Below are 26,384 nucleotides of genomic sequence, written 5' to 3'. Positions count from 1 at the left end.
TGTATTCTCTAAGACCATACAGGCTTTTTCCACTATGCAAAAGTATTTGGTAATAAATATATGAAAACATATATATATGCATACACAAAATATCATAATGGATCCCAATGATCTCACTTGACAAATTGTTAATCATTCATTCATTCACATAATATTTACTGTCTACTATGTGATAGGTGTTTAGGATATAAGAGCAATCAAAAAAGACAAAATCCCTATACTTCACCTCTTGTATTCTTTGAAGCATGGAGGAAAGCCAAAGGGAGAGAAAAATAAACATAATGAATAAGTAAATTATAAAATATGATAAATGCTGTGGGAGAAACAGAGGGAAGTGTTGCAGTTTTAAGCAGGGTAGTCCTCATTGAGAAGGTAAGCTCTGAGAAAATCCTCTGAGCAAAGCGGATAAGGGAGGTGGCCACCTGAGGAAGAAGGTTCTAGGCAGAGAGAAGTTAGTTTTAAGCCAGACAACACCTGGCTTGCTCAAGGACACAGTGCAGTGAGCAAGGCAGAGAACAGTAAGAGCTGAAGTCAGAGCAAATTAGGTGCGGGAGAGACACAGATCTTGGAGGGTCTCACAGGCCATCTGGGGAGTCACTGCAAGGTTCTGAACACAGGAGAATCACAATTTGATTTCAGTTTTACAGTCCCAAGAAATGTTTCATGGAAGACGTTTCAAAGCACATACTCAAAATGAGAAAAATTTCCCCTGAATAACACTAATGCTTTATTTATAACTTATTATCAATCAAAGCTCCTTTGTTCTATTTCTAAACTACCTCATTCAAGCTTTAAGGGGTACATTCCAAGGTAAACATCCTGAAATCTACTGGTTCACTCAAACATATACTTCATCATTCATACTGCTTCTCAACCTTCATTTTTAATCCATTCTAATGAGCTTATTTTCACATGAAGACTTCCTCACCTTGCTTATTATGGCCACTAAACCCTAAGGTTTTCCTTATTGAATTGTGGGAATAGTAACTGTATTTCTCTATTTCATTTTCAGGTGCATCAGGGATATATTTGTGACTTATTTAAGATTGGGTCAGTGTCTTTAGAGAACACCTAATGATTAGATTCTCTTAAATAGGTGCAAAAGGTAGTCTGCATCGTACAAGCATAGAATGGGTTATTTCCTCTAATCTTTTTCTTATTTTTATATGTATTGCGTTGGCCAAAAGGTTTGTTCAGTTTCTTCCGCAGATGGCTCTAGCAGCACTTAATTGTCTTTAACTTTATTCGAAACAATTTTGTTAGATTGTATGTGACAGCTGTCACATCAGTGTGCAGTTAAAAAAAGACTTATCAAAATTAGTGAATTTTTGTGTGGCCATTTTAACAGTGAAGGTGGAAGAAAAAAAGCAACGTTTTTGGCATATTATGCTTTATTATTTCAAGAAAGGTAAAACACAACTGAAACACAAAAAAAGATTTGTGCAGTATATGGAGAAGGTGCTGTGACTGATTGAACATGTCAAAAGTGGACCGTGAAGTTTCATGCTGGAGATTTCTCGCTGGATGATGCTCCACGGTTGGGCAGGCCAGTCGAAGTTGATAGAGACCAAATCGAAATATTAACTGAGAACAATCAACATTATACCATGCCGGAGATAGCCGACATACTCAAAATATCCAAATCAAGTGTTGAAAATCATTTGCACCAGCTTGGTTATGTTAATTGCTTTGGTGTTTGGGTTCCACATAAGTTAAGTGAAAAAAATCTTTTTGTCCGTATTTCCGCATGCAATTCTCTACTAAACTTAATGAAAATGTTCCATTTTTAAAACATATTGTGATGGGCGATTTAAAGTGGATACTGTACAATAATGTGGAATGGAAGAGATCGTGGGGCAAGTGAAATAAACCACCACCAACCACACCACAGGCCAGTCTTCATCCAAAGAGGCTGATGTTGCGTATATGGTGGGATTGGAAGGGAGTCCTCTATTATGAGCTCCTTCCGGAAAACCAAAAGATTAATTCCAAGAAGTACTGCTCCCAATTAGACCAAATGAAAGCAGCACTAGATGAAAAGTGTCCAGAATTAATCAACAGAAAATGCATAATCTTCCATCAGGATAACACAAGACTGCATGTTTCTTTGATGACCAGGCAAAAACTGTTACAGCTTGGCTGGGAAGTTCTGATTCATCTGCCATGTTCACCAGACATTGCACCTTCACATTTCCATTTACTTCGGTCTTTACAAAATTCTTTTAATGGAAAAAAAATTCAATTCCCTGGAAGACTGTAAAAGGCACCTGGAACAGTTCTTTGCTCAAAAACATAAAAAGTTTTGGGAAGATGTAATTATGAAGTTGCCTGAAAAATGGCAGAAGGTAGTGGAACAAAAGGGTGAGTACATTGTTCAATAAAGTTCTTGGTAAAAATGAAAAAAGTGTCTTTTTTTTTACTTAAAAACTGAAGGCACTTTTTGGCCAACCCAATAGTTAAATTCACCTCTCACTTTTAAAGCAACTAACAGGGCTTTACGATAATGTATTGACTGTTACCATAAGCTTGACATTTTACTACCAGGAACTATGAATAATTTGAAATCTGGGTGAAAATTAATGAAAATGCCAAGAGCCTGCAACTGATTCCAGAGAATTCTCTTCCTATGTAGTTCTTGCTCCATAAATACACACTCTTCCCACAGTTCTACAATAATCCAAGAGTTTTTGTTTGGTTTTATTTTCTAAGAGGAGGAACCCACAGAAAAAGGAATCAATATTTATTTTAAAAGCTACATTTAAGAGAGCAGACTTCTTGAAAAACTTAGGTTTCCTGGTTTTCTTCCCATTATCCTTCTATTTGTTTGTTTGTTTCATCCACATTTAGAGATCCCAAAATGTGTTTTTAAATAAACTGGTAAGATCTAAGGATAAAAGGCTAAGTCTCAGTACAGTCTATACCAACTCACTAGGACATCTTCAGCCATTCATCAGCTTCTGGTTTCCAACAGCCTTTTACCAAGTGCTCAAAATTCGTGATAATGCTACCACCTGCACCTAAAAAGAACAAGATAAAACAAGAATACTTAACCAATTTTCTTGAGAAAATATATGAAATAAAGCCATAATTCTATCTTTTGACTTAAAATTCCAAAATCAACTCCAAAATATGATTCTTGGGAGGGAGAAAAAAGTTGTCTTGTACATTTATGATACAGAGACAATTACAATTCTTTCATGGCAACTGTCTATTGTACTACAAATAAGGTTAAAATTGGGGCCTCAGACAGAGATGTGGCTAGAGATTTGTTTCTGACCTGAAAAAATAAACTTCTCTGCTTTATCACTTCCTTTCCTAATTTTAGTTTTAGGTGCAGTACACTATAACAACAGATTGAGAAATTTATTCAGTTCCAACATACAATAAAGGTAGGTAATGCAGAGTGAACATGAACCCATAATCAATCACATTTACTATTTCAGGTTATTCAGGATGAAAAAAGCGAGAAAAAAAAAAAAAACAGAGCAAAGTTTTTGAATTACACGTGCCACATAATTTCTTATGTAAACTTGTTTTATTTATGGTGGTGGCTACACATTAACTACAAATCCCTCTGGTTATGGCTTCTAATCAAACCAATAATAAATATTCTATTTTTAAGACAATCAGGCTCAAAAGAATGGCTGATGACTAGTACTAGTGAATAGTGCCAGTTTTGAATTAACTTTACCAGCCAACAGAAACAAGGCTTCCATCTGCCAAAAAAGACTGTTATTAAAGTATGTGGTCCCCATTAATTTAACTAGAGAATTGTTCAGTAGTTGTAGTACACCAATAACAGAATATTTATGAACATATTGTTAATATTACCTCGGGCCCATCCAATAGCTATCATGACTATCCAGCCATTTTTGTAATAGCTATTAGCATGGGTGACTCCACCTACTATTTTCCAAGTTCTGGTCACTTCCTTCATTCCCACAGCCAAGAGTTGAACAGGTAGGAATGAATATCCCTGGGAAACAAGGTCACGGGGGCAAAAAAATACAATATACCTGAAATTAAAATTTAAATATTTTAATACATGAGTGGAATCAGAAGAACAAAAATAAAAATCCAGAATATCAGCAATAACAATTTGATAAAACACAACAAATGGAATTATCCATATAAACATGGAATTTGACTGCAAGAAGACCACAGATTGGGTAAAGTCAATTTTTTTTTTTGGCTACTCCGTGCAGCATGTGGGATCTTAGTTCTCTGACCACGGATCAAACCCGTGCCCCCTGCAGTGGAAGCACAGAATCTTAACCAATAGACCACCAGGGAAGTCCCAAAGTCAATTTTTTAAAATCACATGAAGCACATAAAATAATCTGCCAAAAAGTCATAATCAAAGGGGAATATAAATTTTGTACTTCTAAGTACTCTATAAATGCAAAAAGTATTCACTGAGTTCCTAATTTGTGACTACACTAGTCTAGAAGCTAAGTGCTGAATCCACCAACAAAATTAAGCAAGTGTATAATCACTTCTGGTTTTGGGCTTCTCTAGGTAGGGTGCCTTTGTCTTTGGAAAAGGAATTAGAAAAGGGACCTTAGTAGCTGAGCAAGGGACACCATTTCAATCCCACTTACATCTTCACCTGTGCCCCTTTGTGCATAAACTGCAACCTATACAGAGAAAGGTCATTGCTCTCAAGGAGACAGATTCACTAGTGTTAAGGAAAAACTTATTTTCATACGGCTAAAAGAATATGAAGCTTGTTCTTCAATTTAGTTGAGTAAGTTTAAGTTTTAACCAATTAAATTGTGACGTTAGTTTAAGAATAATTCACTCCTCCTCAGGTGAATTATTTTTTGAAGCCTCATTTGTTCTAAACACCTGTTCAACAATTTAACAGTAGTGTTGATTGGAAAACACAGCACTTTTTCCCCCCATTCCTAAAATACTCTCTGGCAGACAATTTTGTGCTTAAAGCAGAACATTTATCTTGATACAGAATGCACTGCAAGAAAGAAGTACTCTATCTCTTCTAAAAGAAGTTGTTAACCTTATTGTAATTCATGGCTCATAAAGTCTGAATTCCTAACAGTATTCATGGAATATGAAATCCTGTTTGCCAAAACACTGCTTCAGGGACCCAATGTAAGATGAAATGGTTTGTTCAGCCTGAAGCACCCTCTCTTCTTCAACTCCACTTACCAATTCCTTCCTATTCTTCAAGATGCACTTAAATACTACCATATACATTGACTTTGGGAGTTTTGTTTTATTTAATATTCTCAGTTCAGACTAAATTCTGATGGTTCTGTACAACTAAAACAACTGGTTCCTATACTTCAACATAGCTCTTTAGACATTTTTCTTTATAATATATAAAGGCTATAATATTCAAATTATAACAGTCCTTAGATGGCAGGAATCATTCATCTTGTTACCCCCTGAAACTCAGCATAATAAAAAGTAGCCCTGGACTTCCCTGGTGGCACAGTGGTTAAGAATCCGCCTGCCAATGCAGGGGACACAGGTTCGAGCCCTGGTCCGGGAAGATCCCACACGCCACGGAGAAACTAAGCCTGTGTGCCACAACTACTGAGCCTGCACTCTAGAGCCCATGAGCCACAACTACTGAGCCCACATGCTGCAACTACTGAAGCCTGCGGGCCTAGAGGCTGTGCTCCGCAACAAGAGAAGCCACCACAATGAGAAGCCCACGTACCACAACGAAGAGTAGCCACTGCTCGCCACAACTAGAGAAAGCCCGTGCACAGCAATGAAGACCCAATGCAGCCAAAAATAAATAAATAAATAAGTTTATTAACAAAAAAACAGTAGGCCTGAGTTAAATCATTTATTAACAGTTAAAAAATTAGCAGGAGGCAAACCACAAAATATATCAAATCAAAGAATCATCTGATAATTAAAGAGTTTGAGACAAAGGAATAAATTATCTAAAAGTAGTAAAAAGCTTTTAAAAAATGACTGGTATTATATAAAATCTTTAATGTTCATATAACATTTTGAAAGCCTCTATACAAGTCTCTCTTTAAATATAGAACAAATTTCCAGGAAGTTGGCTAGGTGCCAGGGGGAAAAAAAAGAGTTACACCTAAGTAATTTTTAAATGTATTTTTTAATAAAATAAAAATATTTTGGTATCCACTCTAGATTAGATTAAGACAGGGAGATTTGGTTTCACTTTAGCAGTAATGAATGCTCAAAATACTCAAACAAAAAAACAACAAAACAAAAATAATACACACGACCCCATTTTCATTCTCTACACCAAGACTATCTTCAACATGAGTTAAAAGGCTACACTATCACAAGAGCAATCTTGGACTTCTTTTTTTTTTTTGGCTGTGTCACGGGGCATGCGGGATCTTAGTTCTCCAACTAGGGATAAAACCCGTGCCCCCTGCAGTGGAAGCACGGAGTCTTAACCACTGGACCACCAGGGAAGTCCCAATCCTGGACTTTTTATATTCAACTATGTGACATTATGGCATATGGTCTAAAATTTATAATTACTGCTATTTCTAATAAATAAGTCTTTATTGCATCAATCAGATACATAAGTCCCCTATATCTGAACCTTCAAGTTGTGAACCTTCAAAGATGTGAACATGCGTTCCCATGTCCAATCACATAAGTTAGTTCACGTGTCTGGCATACACTGTCACACGCATACGTCCTCTACAAGTGGTTGTGTTCTGTGTACTTTACTGCACAGGACTGTATAGAGTACAGTAGTACAGTATCTTTATTTCAAGCCCCGGATATCCGGGAGCAAGTGTTAAAAGCAGCAGTGATGTAGCTGGTACTGCTAAGAAGAGCCAAGCGATAAGGACGGAAACAAAAGTAAAATAATTGAGTGGAGTGAGGCGAAAAGATGGTAGATGTCGCTCGTTCTTCTAACACGAATCATTCAACCATCGGCACGATTCTAAAGAGCAAGGACAAGATCATGTTAACACGAAGTCTGCTATGCCGGTGATGTCAACAATAATATTGAAGAAGCGTGGAAAAGTGATGGAGGAGATGGAGAAACTTCTCAGTGTGTGGATGCAGGATCAGCATCAGCGCTGAGTCCTGCTCAGCTTAATGCTGATTCAAGAGAAAGCTAAAAGCCTTTATGAAGACTTGAAGAAGAAACATGGCAAAGAACCAGAGGGCACACCTTTTAATGCCAGCCATGGCTGGTTTCATCAGTTTAAGGCAGAGCCAACCTTCACAACGTAAAACTAAGTGGCGAGGCAGCAAGTGCAGATACGGTAGCCGCTTGAGAATTTCTCCTGAAACACTTCAAGAAATTATTGATGAAGGTGCATATTTACCCAAGCAGGTGTTTAATGTGGATGAGACAGAACTGTACTGGAAGAGGATGCCAGACTGAAGTTACATCAGTAAGGAGGAAAAGCTGATGTCAGGCTATAAAGCAGCAAAGTATAGGCTAACTCTGTTGTTTGGCGGCAATGCTTCCGGCGATATGCAGCTGAAGCCTCTCTTAGTTTATCATTCAGAGAACCCAAGAATCCTTAAACACATAGCCAAAGGCTCTCTTCCTGTTGTATGGAAGAGTAATAACCCCAAGCCTGAGTTACACAGGCCATTTTCCAGGACTGGTTTTTCTAGCACCTTATCCCAGAGGTAGAGAAATATTGCTTGGCAAAGGACATCCCATTCAACATTCTTTTGGTACTCCGGGCCACCCCCCATTCATGGATGATTTTCATCCCAACCTCAAAGTAGTGCATCTGTCACCAAATACTATGTTGCTCATCCAACCTATGGACCAGGGAGTTATACCAACTTTCAGGAAATATTATTTACATCACACTTTTCATCAGGCAGTAAAGGCGAGTGACGGATCAGGAACAACCCTGCAACATTTTTGGAAGGACTGTAACATCTACAAGGTCATAAAAAATATCAACTTTGTTTGGCATGAGGTTATGGCCATCACCACGACTGGGGTTTGGAAGAACCTTTGCCCACAGTTTGTTCATGATTTTCGTGGATTTGAGAAGGTGGATGAGGAGTCCAAAGAAGTCTTCAGCAACTTAGTGACCCTCAGCGAATAGCTGGCGCTAGATCTGCAAGAGGACGACTTCAATGTACTCCTTTGCTGTGCAACACGAGGAGCTTAGTATTGAAGACCTGATGCAATTGGAGGCCCAGAGAAAAGACGAAGGGACAAGAGGAAGAAGAAGTAACCGAAGAACTGAAGAGATTCATGATACAGGAAATGGCAAGGGGATTTTCTTTATTTGAGGAGGCACTGTTAGTTTTTGAGGCACAGGACCCGAATATAGAACGGTACGCAAAGGTTGCAGCAGCCATTCAGAATGCAATCCAGGGCTACACTGTCATCTACGATAAGAAAAAAAAAAGAGTGACTACCCAGACACCACTGGATCGTTTTTTCAAGAGGGTAGATAGAATTAAATCCAGCAAGGAACCAGAACCTGTGCCATCAACGTCAGGCGTGAGTGGAATTGCGGCTTGCCCTCTGTCTCCTGTTGCTGACGATCCTTCAGCTCTGCCATCTCCCACCTCCTCTCCCTCTTCCAGTCAGTAATGCTTCTTGCCTGTTCATTGATGCCAGCCCCTGTATGCCAGCTGTTGTACTGTACAACTGTACTTTTCAAGGTACTGTGCTGTAAGATTTTAAATGTTTTCTTTACTTTTGTGTTTGTTTTTTATGTATTATTTGTGGAAAAGTATTATACACCTATTACAGTACCGTACTACATAGCCAATTGTTAGTTAGGTACCTAGGCTAACTTTGCTGGACTTACAAACAAGTTGCACTTAAGAACGAGCTCTCAGAACTGAACTCGTTTGTATGTAGGGGACTTACTGTATTTCTAAAGTATATCTACAATATGCTAATATTTTAAACAGAAAACAGTTCTTGTTTCAATTGTTAAATAGCCACAGGGCAAAAGAACAACTGTTTATTGTGCTCAGTAGACTTACAAGTAAGCAGATCAGACCAGTGGTGCTCTAAGTAGCCATTCCTGCTCTATAACACAAGTCACCTTTTAAAAATTCCATCAATGACTCACTCAACAAACACTCATTAAGAAATCATCATGTCCCTCCTTCTGTAAAGATTACAATTTCACCTTTAACTAAAATTGTAACATCTATGGAACTTTTAACTTGAAAAGTGCTTAAAGAAAACATATCAAAAATGAAGGACTAGGGCTTCCCTGGTGGCACAGTGGTTGAGAGTCCGCCTGCCGATGCAGGGGACATGGGTTCGTGCCCCAGTCTGGGAAGATCCCACATGCCGCAGAGCGGCTGGGCCCGTGGGCCATGGCCGCTAAGCCGGCGCTTCCAGAGCCTGTGCTCCGCAGCGGGAGAGGCCACAACAGTGAGAGGCCCACGTACGGCAAAAAACCCCAAACAAAACAAACAAACAAAAAAAACAGGAGGGGCTTTCAAAAGGGTCAAATGCCATAGGAGGTGAAAAAAAAAAAATGAAGGACTAGAACATATCAGACATGAAATGGAACGAAAAGGCAATTTATTTCTCATACATTTTTAAGTCTAAGTGACTTAATCTAAGTAATTAACATAGAGAAAAAAATGACAAAGAAGAGTGCTAAATAACAGAAGTTAGTCTAAAACAGGATACAGGAATTCAGCTTGGTGATTTGACACAGAATGCGCAGTCCCAGCTATGCCCCTTCCTCCTGCCGTTTTCTTGTAAACAAGGTACCCTCGGGAAGGTCTGTGGGAGGCTTGCATTAGGGTCTTGGTGCTCCGGCCATGTGTGAGGCCTAAGCCTCTTAGGTGGAAGAGCCAAGCTTAGGACACTGGACCACCAGAGACCTCCCAGCCCCATGTAATAACAATCAGCAAAAGCTCTCCAAGAGATCTCCACCTCAACGCAAAGACCTGGCTACACTCAAAGATCAGCAAGCTCCAGTGCTGGACACCCTATGCCAAACAACTAGTAAGACAGGAACACAACCCCACCCATCAGCACAGAGGCTGCCAAAAATCATAATAAGTTCACAGACACCCCAAAACACAACACTGGACATGGTCTTGCACACAAGAAACACAAAATCCAGCCTCATCCTCCAGAACACAGGCACAAGTCCCCTCCACCAGGAAGCCTACACAACCCACTGAACCAACCTTACCCACTGGAGGCAGACACCAAAAACAACAGCAACTACAAACGCGCAGCCTGCTAAACGGAGACCCTAAACACAGTAAGTTAAGCAAAATGAGAAGACAGAGAAATACTCAGCAGATGAAGGAGCAAAGTAAAAACCCACCAGACCAAACAAATGAAGAGGAAATAGGCAGTCTACCTGAAAAAGAATTCAGAGTAACGGTAGTAAAGATGATCCAAAATCTTGGAAATAGAATGGAAAAAATACAAGAAACATTTAACAAGAACCTAGAAGAACTAAAGAGCAAACAAACAGGGATGAACAACACAATAAATGAAATTTAAAATTCTCTAGAAGGAATCAATAGCAGAATAACTGAGGGAGAAGAACGGATAAGTGACCTAGAAGATAAAATAGTGGAAATAACTACTACAGAGCAGAATAAAGAAAAAAGAATGAAAAGAATTGAGGACAGTCTCAGAGACCTCTGGGACAACATTAAACGCACCAACATTCGAATTACAGGGCTCCCAGAAGAAGAAGAGAAAAAGAAAGGGTCTGAGAAAATATTTCAAGAGATTATAGTTGAAAACTTCCCTAATATAGGAAAGGAAATAGTCAATCAAGTCCAGGAAGTGCAGAAAGGATAAATCCAAGGAGAAAGACGCCAAAACACATATTAATCAAACTATCAAAAATTAAATACAAAGAAAAAATATTAAAAGCAGCAAGGGAAAAGCAACAAAAACCATACAAGGGAATCCCCATAAGGTTAACAGCTGATCTTTCAGCAGAAACTCTGCAAGCCAGAAGGGAGCGGCAGGACATATTTAAAGTGATGAAAGGGAAAAACCTAAAACCAAGATTACTCTACCAGGCAAGAATCTCATTCAGATTCAACGGAGAAATTAAAAACTTTACAGACAAGCAAAAGCTAACAGAATTAAGTACCACCAAACCAGCTTTACAGCAAATGCTAAAGGAACTTCTCTAGGCAGAAAACACAAGAGACGGAAAAGACCTACAACAACAAACCCAAAACATTTAAGAAAATGGTAATAGGAACACACATAGATAATTACCTTAAATGTACATGGATTAAATGCTCCAAACAAGACACAGACTGGCTGAATGGATACTAAAACAAGACGCATATATATGCTGTCTACAAAAGACCCACTTCACACCTAGGGACACATACAGACTGAAAGTGAGGGGATGGAAAAAGATATTCCATGCAAATGGAAATCAAAAGAAAGCTGGAGTAACGATATTCATATCAGATAAAATAGACTTTAAAATAAAGACTATTAAAACAGACAAAGAAGGACACTACATAACGATCAAGGGATCAATCCAAGAAGAAGATATAACAATTGTAAATGCGTATGAACCCAGAACAGGAGCACCTCAATACATAAGGGAAATGCTAACAGCCACAAAAGGGGAAATCGACAGTAGCACAATAATAGTAGGGGACTTTAACACCCCACTTTCACCAATGGAGAGATCATCCAAAATGAAAATAAATAAGGAAATGCAAGCTTTAAATTACACATTAAACAAGATGGACTTAATTGATATTTAAAGGACATTCCATCCAAAAACAACAGAATACGCTTTCTTCTCAAGTGCTCATGGAACATTCTCCAGGATAGATCATATCTTGGTTCACAAATTAAGCCTTGGTAAACTTAAGAAAACTGAAATCATATCAAGTATCTTTTCTGACCACAACGCTATGAGACTAGATATCAATTACAGGAAAAATCCTGTAAAAAAATAAAAACACATGGAGGCTAAACAATACACTACTAAATAACCAAGAGATCACTGAGGAAATCAGAGGAAGTCAAAAAAAACCTAAAAACAAATGACAGTGAAAACACAACAACCCAAAACCTATGGGATGCAGCAAATGCAGTTCTAAGAGGGAGCTTAGAGCAATACAATCCTACCTCAAGAAGCAAGAAACATCTTAAATAAACAACCTAACCTTACACCTAAAGCAATTAGAGCAAGAAGAACAAAAAAATAAAGTTAGCAGAAGGAAAGAAATCATAAAAATGAGATCAGAAATAAAAAAGAAATGAAGGACATAAGAGCAAAGATCAGTAAAACTGAAAGCTGGTTCTTTGAGAAGATAAAATTGATAAACCATTAGCCAGACTCTTCAAGAAAAAAGGGAAAAGACTCAAATCAACAAAATTACACATGAAAAAGGAGAAGTAACAACTGACACTGCAGAAATACAAAGGACCATGAGAGATTACTACAAGCAACTGTATGCCAATAAAATGGACAACCTGGAAGAAATGGACAGACTCTTGGAAAAGCACAACCTTCCGAGACTGAACCAGGAAGAAATAGAAAATATAAACAGACCAGTCACAAGCACTGAAATTGAAACTGTGATTAAAAATCTTCCAACAAACAAAAGCCCAGGACCAGAAGGCTTCACATGCAAATTCTATCAAACATTGAGAGAAGAGCTAACACCTATCCTGCTCAAACTCTTCCAAAATATTGCAGATGCAGGAACACTCCCAAACTCATTCTACAAGGCCACCATCACCTGATACCAAAACCAAAGATGTCACAAAAAAAGAAAACTACAGGCCAATATCACTGATGAACATAGATGCAAAAATCCTCAACAAAAAACTAGCAATCAGAATCCAACAGCACATTAAAAGGATCATACACCATGATCAAGTGGGGTTTATCCCAGGAATGCAAGGATTCTTCAATATATGCAAATCAATCAACATGATACACCATATTAGCAAACTGCAGGAGAAAAACCATATGATCATCTCAACAGATGCAGAAAAAGCTTTCAACAAAATTCAACACCCATTTATGATAAAAACCCTCCAGAAGGTAGGCATAGAGGGAACTTACCTCAACATAATAAAGGCCATATATGACAAACCTACAGCCAACATCGATCTCAATGGTGAAAAACTAAAACCATTTCCACTAAGACCAGGAACAAGACAACATTGCCCACTCTCACCACTATTATTCAACATAGTTTTGGAAGTTTTAGCCACAGCAATCAGAGAAGAAAAAGAAAGAAAAGGAATACAAATTGGAAAAGAAGAAGTAAAACTGTCACTGTTTGCAGATGACATGATACTATACATACAGAATCATAATGATACCACCAGAAAACTACTAGAGCTAACCAATGAAGTTCATAAAGTAGCAGGATACAAAATTAATGCACAGAAATCTCTTGCATTCCTATACACTAATAACAAAAAATCTGAAATTGAAATTAAGGAAACACTCCCATTTACTGCTGCAATAAAAAGAATAAAATGCCTAGGAATAAACCTACCTAAGGAGACAAAAAACCTGTATATAGAAAACTATAAGACACTGATGAAAGAAACAGATGGAGAGACATACCATGTTCTTGGAATGGAAGAATCAACATTGTGAAAATGACTCTACTACCCAAGCAATCTACAGATTCAATGCAATCCCTATCAAACTACTAATGGCATTTTTTACAGAACTATAACAAAAAACTTCACAATTTGTATGGAAACACAAAAGACCCTGAATAGCCAAAGCAGTGTTGAGAAAGAAAAACGCAGCTGGAGGAATCAGGCTCCCTGACTTCAGAGTATACTACAAACCTACAGTACCTTCAGTAATGGTACTGGCAGAAAAACAAAAATATAGATCAATGGAACAGGATAGAAAGCCCAGAGATAAACCCATGCACATACGGTTACCTTATCTTTGATACAGGAGGCAAGAATATACAATGGAAAAAAGACAGCCTCTTCAATAAGTGGTGCTGGGAAAACTGGACAGCTATATGTAAGAGAATGAAATTAGAACACTCCCTAACACCATACACAAAAATAAACTCAAAATGGATTCAAGACCTAAATGTAAGGCCAGACACTATAAAACTCTGAGAGGAAAACATAGGCAGAACACTCTATGACATAAATCACAGCAAGATCCTTTTTTGGCCCACCTCCTAGAGAAATGGAAATAAAAACAAAAATAAACAAATGGGACCTAATGAAACTTAAAAGCTTTTGCACAGAAAAGGAAAACATAAACAAGATGAAAAGACAACCCTCAGAATGGGAAAAAATATTTGCAAACGAAGCAACTGACAAGGGATTAATCTCCAAAATATACAAGCAGCTCATGCAGCTCAATATCAAAAAAAACAAGCAACCCGGGGCTTCCCTGGTGGTGCAGTGGTTGAGAGTCCACCTGCCGACGCAGGGGACATGGGTTCGTGCCCTGGTCCGGGAAGATCTCACATGTCGCAGAGCGGCTGGGCCCATGAGCCATGGCTGCTGAGCCTGCGCGTCCGGAGCCTGTGCTCTGCAATGGGAGAGGCCACAGCAGTGAGAGGCCCGCGTACCACAAAAAAATAATAATAATTAAAAAAAATACAACAAGTAACCCAACCCCAAAATGGGCAGAAGACATAAATAGACATTTCTCCAAAGATGATATACAGATTGCCAACAAACACATGAAATGATGCTCAACATCACTAATCATTAGAGAAATGCAAATCAAAACTACAATGAGGTATCACCTCACACCTGTCAGAATGGCTATCATCAAAAAATCTACAAACAATAAATGCTGGAGAGGGTGTGGAGAAAAGGGAACCCTCTTGCACTGTTGGTGGGAATGTCAACTGATACAGCCACTATGGAGAACAGTATGCAGGTTCCTTAAGAAACTAAAAATAGAACTACCATACAACCCAGTAATCCTACTACTGGGCATATACCTTGAGAAAACCATAATTCAAAAAGAGACACGTACCACAACGTTCACTGCAGCACTTTTTACAACAGCCAGGACATGGAAGCAATCTATGTGCCTATCAACAGATAAATGGATAAAGAATATGTGGCAATATATAAATGGAATATTACTCAGCCATAAAAAGAAGCGAAATTGAGTTATTTGTAGTGAGGTGGATGGACCTAGAGTCTGTCATACAGAGTGAAGTAAGTCAGAAAGAGAAAAACAAATACCATATGCTAACGCATATATATGGAATCTAAAAAAAAATGGTTCTGAAGAACCTGGGGGCAGGACAGGAATAAAGACGCAGACATAGAGAATGGACTTGAGGACATGGCGAGTGGTAAGGGTAAGCTGGGACGAAGTGAGAGAGTAGCACTGACATATATGCACTACCAAACGTACAAGAGATAGCCTGTGGGAAGCAGCTGCATAGCACAGGGAGATCAGCTTGGTGCTTTGTGACCACCTAGACGGGTCCGATAGGGAGGGTGGGAGGCAGAGGCAAGAGTGAGGAGATATGGGGACATATGTATACGTACAGCTGATTCACTTTGTCATACAGCAGCAACTAACACAACATTGTAAATCAATTATACTCCAATAAAGATGTTAAAAATAAAATAAAATAAAACAGGATCCAAGCAGGATGCGAGTTCACTGACAAATGAAAGCTAACCCAGTTTAAGTAGGAAAGACGAAATTAGAATTTAGGTTAATACCAAGAGCTGAGCTTCCCACGGTTAGTCTCTGAGAACTGTTTTCACCCTTCCTTAATTTCCCTCCTCTGACTACCAAAACAGTATGACTTAACTCGGCCAAAACAGAACAGTAAGTTAAATACAGTTCATATTAGTCCAATACAAGAGCTTTGCTCTTGCTCTTACTACTCTAACAAATTAATAATTTTATGTATATGCTTTGAAAAAGACTATTACAGAATGACAGACCTATAAAACTATACCTTTTGTTGTACTCTTCCTCATAAAAATGCAGTCTCAGGCAAATGTGCAATATATAACTGATACTTGGAAGTTAAAGGAAAACAAAATGGGGCATAAAAATCAATACACAGAGAAATTATAAAATATTTATTCCCCCCCAGAAACAGTTTTCAAAAAGAAAAATCCTATGAAAGGGTACACTGTCTTCCAAACTATTAAACATACCAAGTTATTGTTTCCCTTTGCCAGTAGATGGTGCTAATCTCCAAATGTGAGCACTATGAGCTACTGTACTAAAGATGACCTTGCCAATAAGTACATTCACATACTCCCTTACTTTTTAGCTTGCTAGAGTTTAAAGTACATTACAAACATCATTTTAATTTCCCAAATTAAAATCAAATGAAGCAAAGATTACACATTTGTTCTCAACATTAAAACCTTGAAAAAGAAAACAGTAAATATACTATGCCTTTAAGCAAGCATCATTTTTTATATTTAAGGGTCTGTGAGCACAAAGACAATGCCAGTATTTCCCAAGTCCAAAACAATACACTGTATAAGTGCAGACTAAAGGACTAGGTAGCCTAGGTTTGAATGCTGGCTCCAGCTACTAGATATCTGTGATTCCTTGGGCAAGTTATTTAACCCATCTTGCCTCAGATTCCTCATTTATTAAATGAAAATAATAGAGAGCCTACCTCACCAGTTTCTTGTGAGGTTAAATGAGATAATAAATGTAAAGCACTTGGAAAAGTGTCTGTACTACATCAGTGGCTGCTCTTGCTGTTTTGTAATGCCCAACAACTAGAATCAATAAAAATGCTCATCAGAAGAATAAATAAAATACAGTTATTAATATTAATAGATTATACAACAGTGAGAAGGAATGTACTATAGCTACTAGCAAAACACAGATGAATCTTAGTAACATAATGCTGAATGAAAAAAAGTCCTAGAGAACTATACAGAGCATAATACCCCATTTTAAAATAGGGCCAAAAACAAATAAAACTAAAAAAATCTATTGTTTATATATTCATATATAAAATATACACCTTTTTAAAAAATACAAACACAAAGATAAACACAGGGTAGAGGTTAACTGTGGAAAAAGTGCAGACAGATGGGATTTGGGAGAGAAATATAAGTATATATATAAGTTATTGGTAAAGTCCAGTTCTTAGATTAAGTGCAATACAGTGGAGATGTAAATTATTATAACCATTTTGGGAAATGATTTCTCATTATCTAGTAGAGCTTACAAATCACTTTCCCTGGGGCTTCCCTGGTTGCACAGTGGTTGAGAGTCCGCCTGCCGATGCAGGGGACACGGGTTCGTGCCCCGGTCCGGGAAGATCCCACGTGCCGCGGAGCAGCTGGGCCCATGAGCCATGGCCGCTGAGCCTGCGCGTCTGGAGCCTGTGCTCCGCAACAGGAGAGGCCACAGCAGTGAGAGGCCCGCGTACCGCAAAAAAAATAAAAAATAAAATAAAATAAAATAAATCACTTTCCCTATAACTCAGTAAATCTACTCTTAAGCTATATCAAGAGAAAATCTTACCCATGTACATCATGTTCCTAGCAATACTGTAACAGACAAGATACTAGAAACAACTCTATGTCAACAGAGAAATGGATGAATATACGATGACAATTCATTCTGATAAGCTATACAGAAGTGAAAAGTAATAAATTACAAGCATACACAATAGACTGAATCTCAGGAACAGAGGCTGAACAAAAACAGCAAGTCACTGAAAAATACATACATACGATTCCATTTATAAAATTTTCAAAAACTATATTATTTAGAAAAATATATGTCAGAACTGCATAGAAAACTAAAGGAATGAAAGGTACAAAATTAAGGGTAATTGTTACCTATGAGTAAGGAAGAGAGAACATGGGATCGGGCTGAGGGTGGAGGGTCACATGGGGACATCAAAACTAACGGCAACTGTTCTGGGAAGATGGTGGCAGCAGTAGTTGCCTAGATTTTGATCTCTTCAAATCCCCTCATAAAAACAGGGCAACTAGATAGCAAAGCCAAAATCCCATCCATAGCACTTACAACAAAACTATGTGACAAGGTATCCCTTTAAATCCCAAAATGCAAATGGGTAAAGGCAAATCACCAGCATACATAGAACTAAACTGCTTGGCAGGAAGAAGAAAGCAGCAAGGTGGCAACTAATGGACCTAAGAACAAAACAGCTTCAAAATAGCTAATGGGAATTCACTAGAAGGCACAGCAGGCCAATCTGGAAAACAACAACAGCTGAAACTGGAAGGATTCTTACATTTCCAATACCAGGTGAGACAAAGGGTCCATGATAACGTCTGAAGGGGTTGGACCAATGTAGTCCCTGTGAACTTTGAAAACTGATCCACCCAGGCTCCCTTCTAGAACAAGTCCAATAATAAGAAGAAACTGCTGATGTAGAATCAAAACCGAGCAGGATAGAACAAAAGAAGGGGAAGGTCCAGACCAAACTGGGGAAGGGGAAAAGACCCAGGAAATCTCAGAAAGCAGGTCATCATCTTTTAATAAAATATTTTTGTAAGTGGCAATTCTTTTCTTAATCTAAATGATGGATATACAAGTTTTTATTATATCATAATTCTTTATACTCTGCATATTTTTATAAATGTTCCTTTGTACCTACTCAATATTAATTAAAACTTTTAAAAAACACATATTGTTCATAATGAAAACTCTTCTTGGTTAAGATCATGCTAAGTTGAAATCCAGACCCTGTCATTTACCAACTCTTCAGGCCTCAATTTCCTCTTATGTAAAATGGGCATAATAAAAGATCTCAAGTTAACAAATAATTAAATACTATACTATTAATTCACTACATAAAAATGCATTTCTTATTTTCCATTTCTAACATATCTTTTTGTTTCAGCCAAGGAAGTATATATTTACAGACAAGCACTTTTATTTCATTTAGTGTATCACTAACCAAGATCTGTAATTTCTTGCTACTAATTATAGAACTCCCATATAACAGAACACAAGCTGTCCGTTCCTTTAGCAATGTACTTACTGAACTTAGAACAATACTTGGCACACAGTTAACAAAACAAAGTCCCTTCTCTGACAGGCTGTTATTCTAGTGGAGTGAGACAAACCAACATGAGAAGAAATAAACAGACAACACATCATACAGTAATAAATCTAGGGGAAAAAAAAGAAGTATGATGTGATAGTCATGGGAGAGGAGGTGTTTTTTTCAGAGAAGATCTCTCCAAGAAAAGAAAATCTGAGCCTTCTGGGAAAAGAACATCACAGAGAAAAGAGAGCAAGCACAAAGGCGCTGAGGCAGAACATCTTTGTGTTCAAGAAATGGCAAAGCCAACGTGGCTAGCGCAGACTGAGCAGGCGTACAGGAGAAAGACATTACAACAAAGAGAGTGGAAGGGGAAGATTTTATAGGGTCTTATAGGCTACGTTAAGAATTTTGAATTTTCCTCATAGTAAGATAAGAAACTATTGAGCATAGGAGTAATATGTTCTAACATTTTAAAATAATCACTTTATCTACTATGTGAAGAAAAGACTCAGGGGGATAATGAAAGAAGCAGCTAGAACACTTAGGAAGCTACTGCAACTGTCCAAGCAATAGTGGTAGTTAGTATACAGGAGCAGAAGTGGAAGTGATGAAAAGTGTCAGATTCTGGATATCCCACTTTTCATATAGTTTAAGCATCTACACACATAAACAGAATTCTCCAAAATGTTAATATCCTTTTAAAATATTGCTATAGAAATAAAAGTCCTTGAGAAAATGTTTTAAAACACATAGCAACTGGAAGAATATACTTTAAGAGATGGTTAAACAAATCAATGAGAGACAGTGGCTGTTAAGTGGCAAGGCTCTAAAGTCAAACTTCCTGGTTTTGGGTCCTAGCTCAATCACTTACTAAATACGAAAATTTCAGCAAAGTTCCTCTATGCCTCAGATTTCTCATTTTTCAAATGGAAATAATAATAGCTACTTCATTGGACTCTGGTGATTAAACATGACAACGAATATAAAGAATTTAGCTGACATATGGTAATAACTCAATAAATATTAGCTATCAAATTTATTGTTCTACTCTTAATAGTTTCTACTGCCACTAGTTCCCACTATGTGTCCCATTGCTACTACTATTTATAATATTCCCTTTTATGACTGGTTACATATTCATTTAAAATCATCACAATAAAAATTAACTTCAAGTGCTCCTAATGTTACGTATTTCATTGCTATGGTTTCTAATCAAAAGCACGGTTTTTGCTTTAGGTATAACAAAGCTCTCTGATTTGTATTACACTTTTTTTTTTTAACTTGATGTATCATTCCTCTTAAAGATAACTGAAGCTGAATTTGCAAGAATCCAAAGCAATTCCTACTAACATTTTTTTCTTCACTTCAAAACTAAATTCAAAATAAAATTAATGTTAAATTTCATAAGGCTCTGAAAAATCGAACAAAGAGTATGACAAATACCAAAAACAATTACCATAAATATCATAATCACTTGGACTTTTTGTGTAGTTGGTCACATTCTTGATTATCACGTTGTATAACTATGTGTATAGGTTAGGTTCACAAGATCAACTGTTGGGGGTCAAATATTTGATGCCCTTTCATATTTGAAATGCTTCCACTAAAGATACATAAGACAACAATACCTACCTCTGGGAGAGGATAAGGGAGAAGGGTGAGAAAGAGACATACTTTGCACTTAAAACCTTTGGCATTATTTGGGTTCCTTCCTTTGCACATGCATTAACTTTTAAGAATATAAAATATTTTTTAAAGAAAAAAATTCCATTTACTAACAATTTACAGATTTTTTTAAATGTCTCATAGTTCATTCACCACAATGGCAGCTTACCAGATTGAAGATGCCAGTAATATATTAGTGCTGTTTGCAAGAAACCTCAGTGGAGGCTCCCCAAGGAGTACACAAGATAAAATTCCTCCACCAAAGCAGTGGAGCATAGCAGTAAACCAGCTTGACAGAGGATTCTTCCATGCCATCGCTGCTGCTCCTGAAATGATAAAGTACATATGTCATCTGAGATACTGTATATTAAACAAGTCCTGAGGTACCAGTGGCACTAAACACACTTAATTTCATAATTTTCTAGAACATACTCATAAGTGTGACAATCATGATCATCATAAAACATATCTTTTGTTCTTTAAATCAACACTGGAAATATTTTGTTAAGACATGGGTGACTTGGGCAACTTTAAAATACTCTGTTCAGGATCTTATGGCCAGTTTCCTAGTAGTACATTATTAAAGACAATCTCCCCAACCACTGTCTCCTTTCATTCCCAACCCTACTGTAAGTATGCCGGTTAATATGTCAAAGTGATACATTAAGAAAAATTTATAATCTTAAGTACGTAAGAAAATAAAGCCTGAAATAAATAAACTAAAATTTCAATATGACAGGCTTGAAATAGAATAACAAAATAAACCCAGAGGTGAAAGGCTGATGAGGAACAGGTATTTACATCATCTCAAATGTCTCCTAACAAATTATTTATTAATTACAGAGGGAAGTAATAACTTTACAGTGGACAAACCTTGCAGACATCACTGTAAAATAACAATATCAGGTGATTCCTGATATTATGCACTAAGACCACATCATCACTTCCATAGTATTTCTACCAAAAATGTATAACCTGAACTAATTTAATTATACACACTCAAATTGAGCATTATTCTGAAAAAAAACAACAACAGGGCTTCCCTGGTGGCGCAGTGGTTGAGAGTCCACCTGCCGAAGCCGGGGACATGGGTTCGTGCCCCGGTCCAGGAAGATCCCACGTGCCGCGGAGGGGCTGGGCCCGTGAGCCATGGCCGCTGAGCCTGCGCGTCCGGAGCCAGTGCTCCGCAACGGGAGAGGCCACAACAGTGAGTGGCCCGCGTACAGCATAAAACAACAACAACAACAACAACAAACACCTAGCCTATATTTTAACAATGTCAAGGTCAAGGAATACACACAAAAAAGGCTGATGGAATGTTCCAGATTAAATGACATTAAAGAGACAACTAAATGCAATGCATTTCCTAAATCATATCCCCAAGTGAGAAAGAGCATCTATAAGAGACCTTTTTGGACAACTGATGAAATCTAAATATGGATTGTGGCTTTGATTACAGTATTGTATCACTGTTAAACTTCCTGATTTTGATAACTATAATGTGGTTCTTAAAATTAACACACTTAAGTAATCAGAAGTAACTGGGCAAAATGTCTCCAATTCACACTCAAGTGGTTCTGAAAAACTACTATGCATAGACAAAAACATCCAGAGAAATGGTAAAGTACAAACTTCTAGTTATAAGATGAATAAGTTCTTGGGATCTGATGTACAGCATAATGACTGCAGTTAATAATACTGTATAGGGCTTCCCTGGTGGCGCAATGGTTGAGAGTCCGCCTGCCGATGCAGGGGACACGGGTTCGTGCCCTGGTCCGGGAGGACCCCACATGCCGCGAAGCGGCTGGGCCCGTGAGCCATGGCCGCTGAGCCTGCGCGTCCGGAGCCTGTGCTCCGCAACGGGAGAGGCCACAACAGTGAGAGGCCCGAGTACCGCAAAAAAAACCCCAAAACAAACAAAAAAATAATAATACTGTATAATAATATCTTATATACTTAAAATTTGCTGAGAGTAGATTTTTAAGTGTTGTCACCACACATACACACACACACACGTGCACACACACACAAGGTAACTGTGAGGTGATGAATGTGCTAATTAACTTGATTGTGGTAATCACAATGTATTTGTATATCAAATCATTACATTGCACACTTTAAATATATATAATTTTGTCAACTATATGTCAATAAAGCTGGGAAAAAAATAAAATAAATGGGGCAAAATGTCAGTAGTTGGTGATTCTGGGTAAAGTATATAGAAGTTCCTTGACCTAGTCTGGCAACTCTTCTGTAAGTGAAATTATTAAAGGAAAAAGTACAAAAAAAAATTTTTTTTAACCCAGCCAGAGAAATAGAAGCAAACTGTAAAAATGAAAGTAGAAACTAATTAGATGCTAAAACAGGCAGATAGAGATAGGCAATCAATAAAGCCAACCCAAAGCTTTTCTTGGAAAAGACCAATAAAACAGAACATTGTTCAGCAAGTCTGAAAAATGGAGGGGAGAGGGGAAGGAATGAAAATAATACATAATATTAGAAGCAAAAAAAAAAAGGAAATAATTTTAGAGAGTTTTTTTATTATAAGAAAACATGCATTTAATCTAATAAATGTGAAGATATAGTTGAAATGGACAATTTTCCTAAAAAACGATATATTAGCAAAATTCCCTTACGAACAGGTAGAAACTTGAACATACAAATAACCACGGAAAAAAGTTAGAGGGTAATCCAAGATCTATCTATCCTAAGAAAGGTGCTAGACCCAGATAAATTTATGCAAAACATTTACCAAATAATTTTTGATTACTCATTTTTATGTTATATAACCATTATAGAGTTTAGAAAAACTTTAATCAGTCTATAAACAACATAACTGCAGCATAAAAAATTATAGAGAAAAGAAAGAAGAGAGAAGGAGAGGGGAAGGAGGAAGGGAAAGAGTCAGGGAGGAAAGGAGGAGGGAAAGGAGGGAGGGAAGAAAAAAGAGAGGAAGAAGATATATTATCATTCTAACTTATGAGTATAGTGCACAAATACATCAATAATAAATTGAAACCTAGTTTTTCAAAAGAATAATATATCATAACCAAGTAGATTTTATCCAAAGAATTTAAGGAAGTTTCAATAGTTAGAAATTCATTAAAATCATTCATTATAGGGCTTCCCTGGTGGCACAGTGGTTAAGGGTCTGCCTGCCAGTGTAGGGGACATGGGTTCAAGCCCTGGTCCGGGAAGATCCCACATGCCGCAGAGCAACTAAGCCCGTGCGCCACAACTACTGAGCCTGCGCTCTAGAGCCTGTGAGCCACAACAATTAAGCCCACGCTCCTAGAGCCCATGCTCCACAAGAGAAGCCACCACAATGAGAAGCCTGCACACCACAACGAAGAGTGGTCCCCGCTCACGGCAACTGGAGAAAGCCCATGCAGCAATGAGGACCCAACACAGCCAAAAATAAATAAATTAAATAAATACATTTTTTTAAAAAAGACATTTTTTCCAAATAAAGTCACGTTAAAAAAAAAAAGTGCCTACCTCGGAATACAATTTGCTACCTTTAAAAAAAAAATTATGTACTATACTAACAAATTATTATGATCACTCCTTTAGACAGAAAGTAAAAGGTCATTTGATAAAAATTCAACATTCCCCTTTAAAAAATCTAGCAATCTAAGAACAGAAAAAAGCCATAAAGGAAAAGATTTACAAGTGTGACATCATCAAAATTTAAAACTTCTACATAACAAAAGACTGGGATAAAATTTTTTTAACCAATAAGGCAAATTCCAACAAATCAATAGAAAAAGACAACAAACACAACAGAAAAATGGGCAAGTCACAAAGCAGAAACTATAAATGACTAATAAATATACCAAAAAACTAAACAAAGGAAAGTCCTCAACTCATCAGTAATCAAGGAAAAAGAAATTTTAAAAATATGTTATTTCATACAACTTCAATTGGCAAAAAAATTTACAGCTTAATATTAACAAATTATCTAAGGTGTGAAGAAATTCACATACTCTTGTGAGAATAAAAACAAGTAAAGCCATTTTGAAAAACAATTTGGCAGTTATCAATTAAAATTTTAAATTTAAAATTGACTCAAGTGCCCAAGGAGTGTCATACAAGAATATGAAAGCAGTGTTGTTCATAATGCTGTGAAAAAAATGAAAACAATCTAAATGACCATCATCAGAGGAAGAGTTAAACCATGATCATTTGCACTATGGAATACTATACAAGAGCAATTCAAGAGTGTGGTAGATCAACGTCAACATGGGAAGATCCCCAAGACATGCTGTTGAGTAAAAACAAGAAACCAAACACAATCATGTTGAAAAAAATTACAGCATGTAATTATTTATGGGCAAAAATGCAAACACTATTCATTTCTATAGGTACATACATTTACATGGAATGCACAGAAAAGGGTCTGCAATACACCAAAATGTTAACTGTTATTATTTCCTGAGAGAAGCTTAGGAGTAGGGAAGATGGTCAAAGGGGCTTTAAATTTATTTAATTATATTGATTATATTATTTAATTATATCTGAATTCTTTAAAATAAAGTGTTTGTTAATTGTATAATTAAATTAAAATTTAGCAAATTATGTCATAACCAATCTGAGGAATATAATGCATCGATTCAAAACAATGTAGCAGCTTTACATGCACTGACGTGACAAGAAGAAAACCATATTTATATGAATATGTACAGTAAGAAATCATTTACAGGGGGAAAACAGAAAACTATACATTTCTATAGGTATGTACACATGCAGCTAATGCATAAAAGAAGGTCTGCAAGAATACCCAACCAAACTGTTAACTGTTATTACCTCTTAGGGAGAGGCCCTTTTATGCAAAAAGAAACAACAAAACAAACTATACAAATGTATGTGTGAATTCAGTAGGGTAATATCGTCATACTTGTACTAACATGGGAATTCATCTCTATGTGCTCATGGGAAAAAAAAAAAGAGGGAGATAAAAATTTAAATACTGCACAACCCACCATTCCACACAATAAAATGTGCCCAGGAGTGAACATGAGTTGGAAGACGTAAATTTTCGATGGTGTGTATATATCGTCAAATGAAGTGATGCCAAGGTTTAATGATATGCATCTGGTGATAACTCAAGAAATGGTGACTTGTATCAATATGGAAGGAAAACTAGTTTTGAAAAACTTACTAAAAAACAGGATGTCTATCTCCAGTGCAGCAATTTCCCCTAAACTTAAGAATTATTCAAGAGTTATTTTGATGATACATGGCCATGCTGTCTTTATAGAGCCAAACCCCTATGTAAGATGTGACACCACTATGTCTCTCTACACATATATATTGCTATCCATCAAAATATGTATACGGGCACTGTTCAGTATTGCCCTGTACGATGATGACTGTTTAGAACATTGGCTAGTCAGCATAATATATGAACATGATCTTTTCTTTTAGTCAGTGGACACTAGCTGCCTTACTAAGCCATTCTCACATTGAGAGGCAATACAGAGTGCTTAAGAATCCAGACTCTGGAGCTTAATTGCCGAGGTATAAATCCTGGCTCCAGCACTTACTCTCTGTGTGAAGTGAACAAGGTAACTGCTTTCCCACATCTTAAAAAAAAACAAAACAAAACAGTAAGCAACAACTATTAGCTATCACTATTATTATAGAAGTAAATAGAAAAGAAAAGAAAATTACCCTTTCCTCTCTACTTCTACCCTTCAGTCACACTCATTTTCTGTAGGGTGGCAACTTCCAGACTTCTTTTTCTGTGCTTATTTACACATGCACACGCTTTTTCCCCCTCAAGACCTTCTTCTCCCCCAACCTTG

The 26,384-nt window shown here is 37.2% G+C and overlaps 1 protein-coding gene across 2 annotated transcripts in view; it reads right to left on the bottom strand.

The window, feature by feature from the left end:
- TMEM38B (transmembrane protein 38B) overlaps window positions 1-26,384 on the bottom strand; it is a 72,668-nt gene that overhangs the window by 30,879 nt on the left and 15,405 nt on the right. For both annotated transcript variants that reach the window (XM_022600224.3, XM_089913495.1), the window contains exons 2-4: window positions 20,747-20,903; window positions 3,832-4,016; window positions 2,930-3,017 (exon numbers count right to left, since the gene is read on the bottom strand). In XM_022600224.3, the coding sequence (XP_022455932.2) occupies window positions 2,930-3,017; window positions 3,832-4,016; window positions 20,747-20,903 (430 nt within the window). The remainder of the gene's footprint in view (window positions 1-2,929; window positions 3,018-3,831; window positions 4,017-20,746; window positions 20,904-26,384) is intronic.

This window comes from Delphinapterus leucas, chromosome 6, assembly GCF_059928025.1.
Source record: "Delphinapterus leucas isolate spDelLeu-1000000601 "Yukka" chromosome 6, BTC_Dleu_Yukka2, whole genome shotgun sequence".
Lineage (NCBI taxonomy): Eukaryota > Metazoa > Chordata > Mammalia > Artiodactyla > Monodontidae > Delphinapterus > Delphinapterus leucas.
Note: the sequence above shows the minus strand (reverse complement) of the source record. Positions and strands in the feature narration are given on the sequence as shown.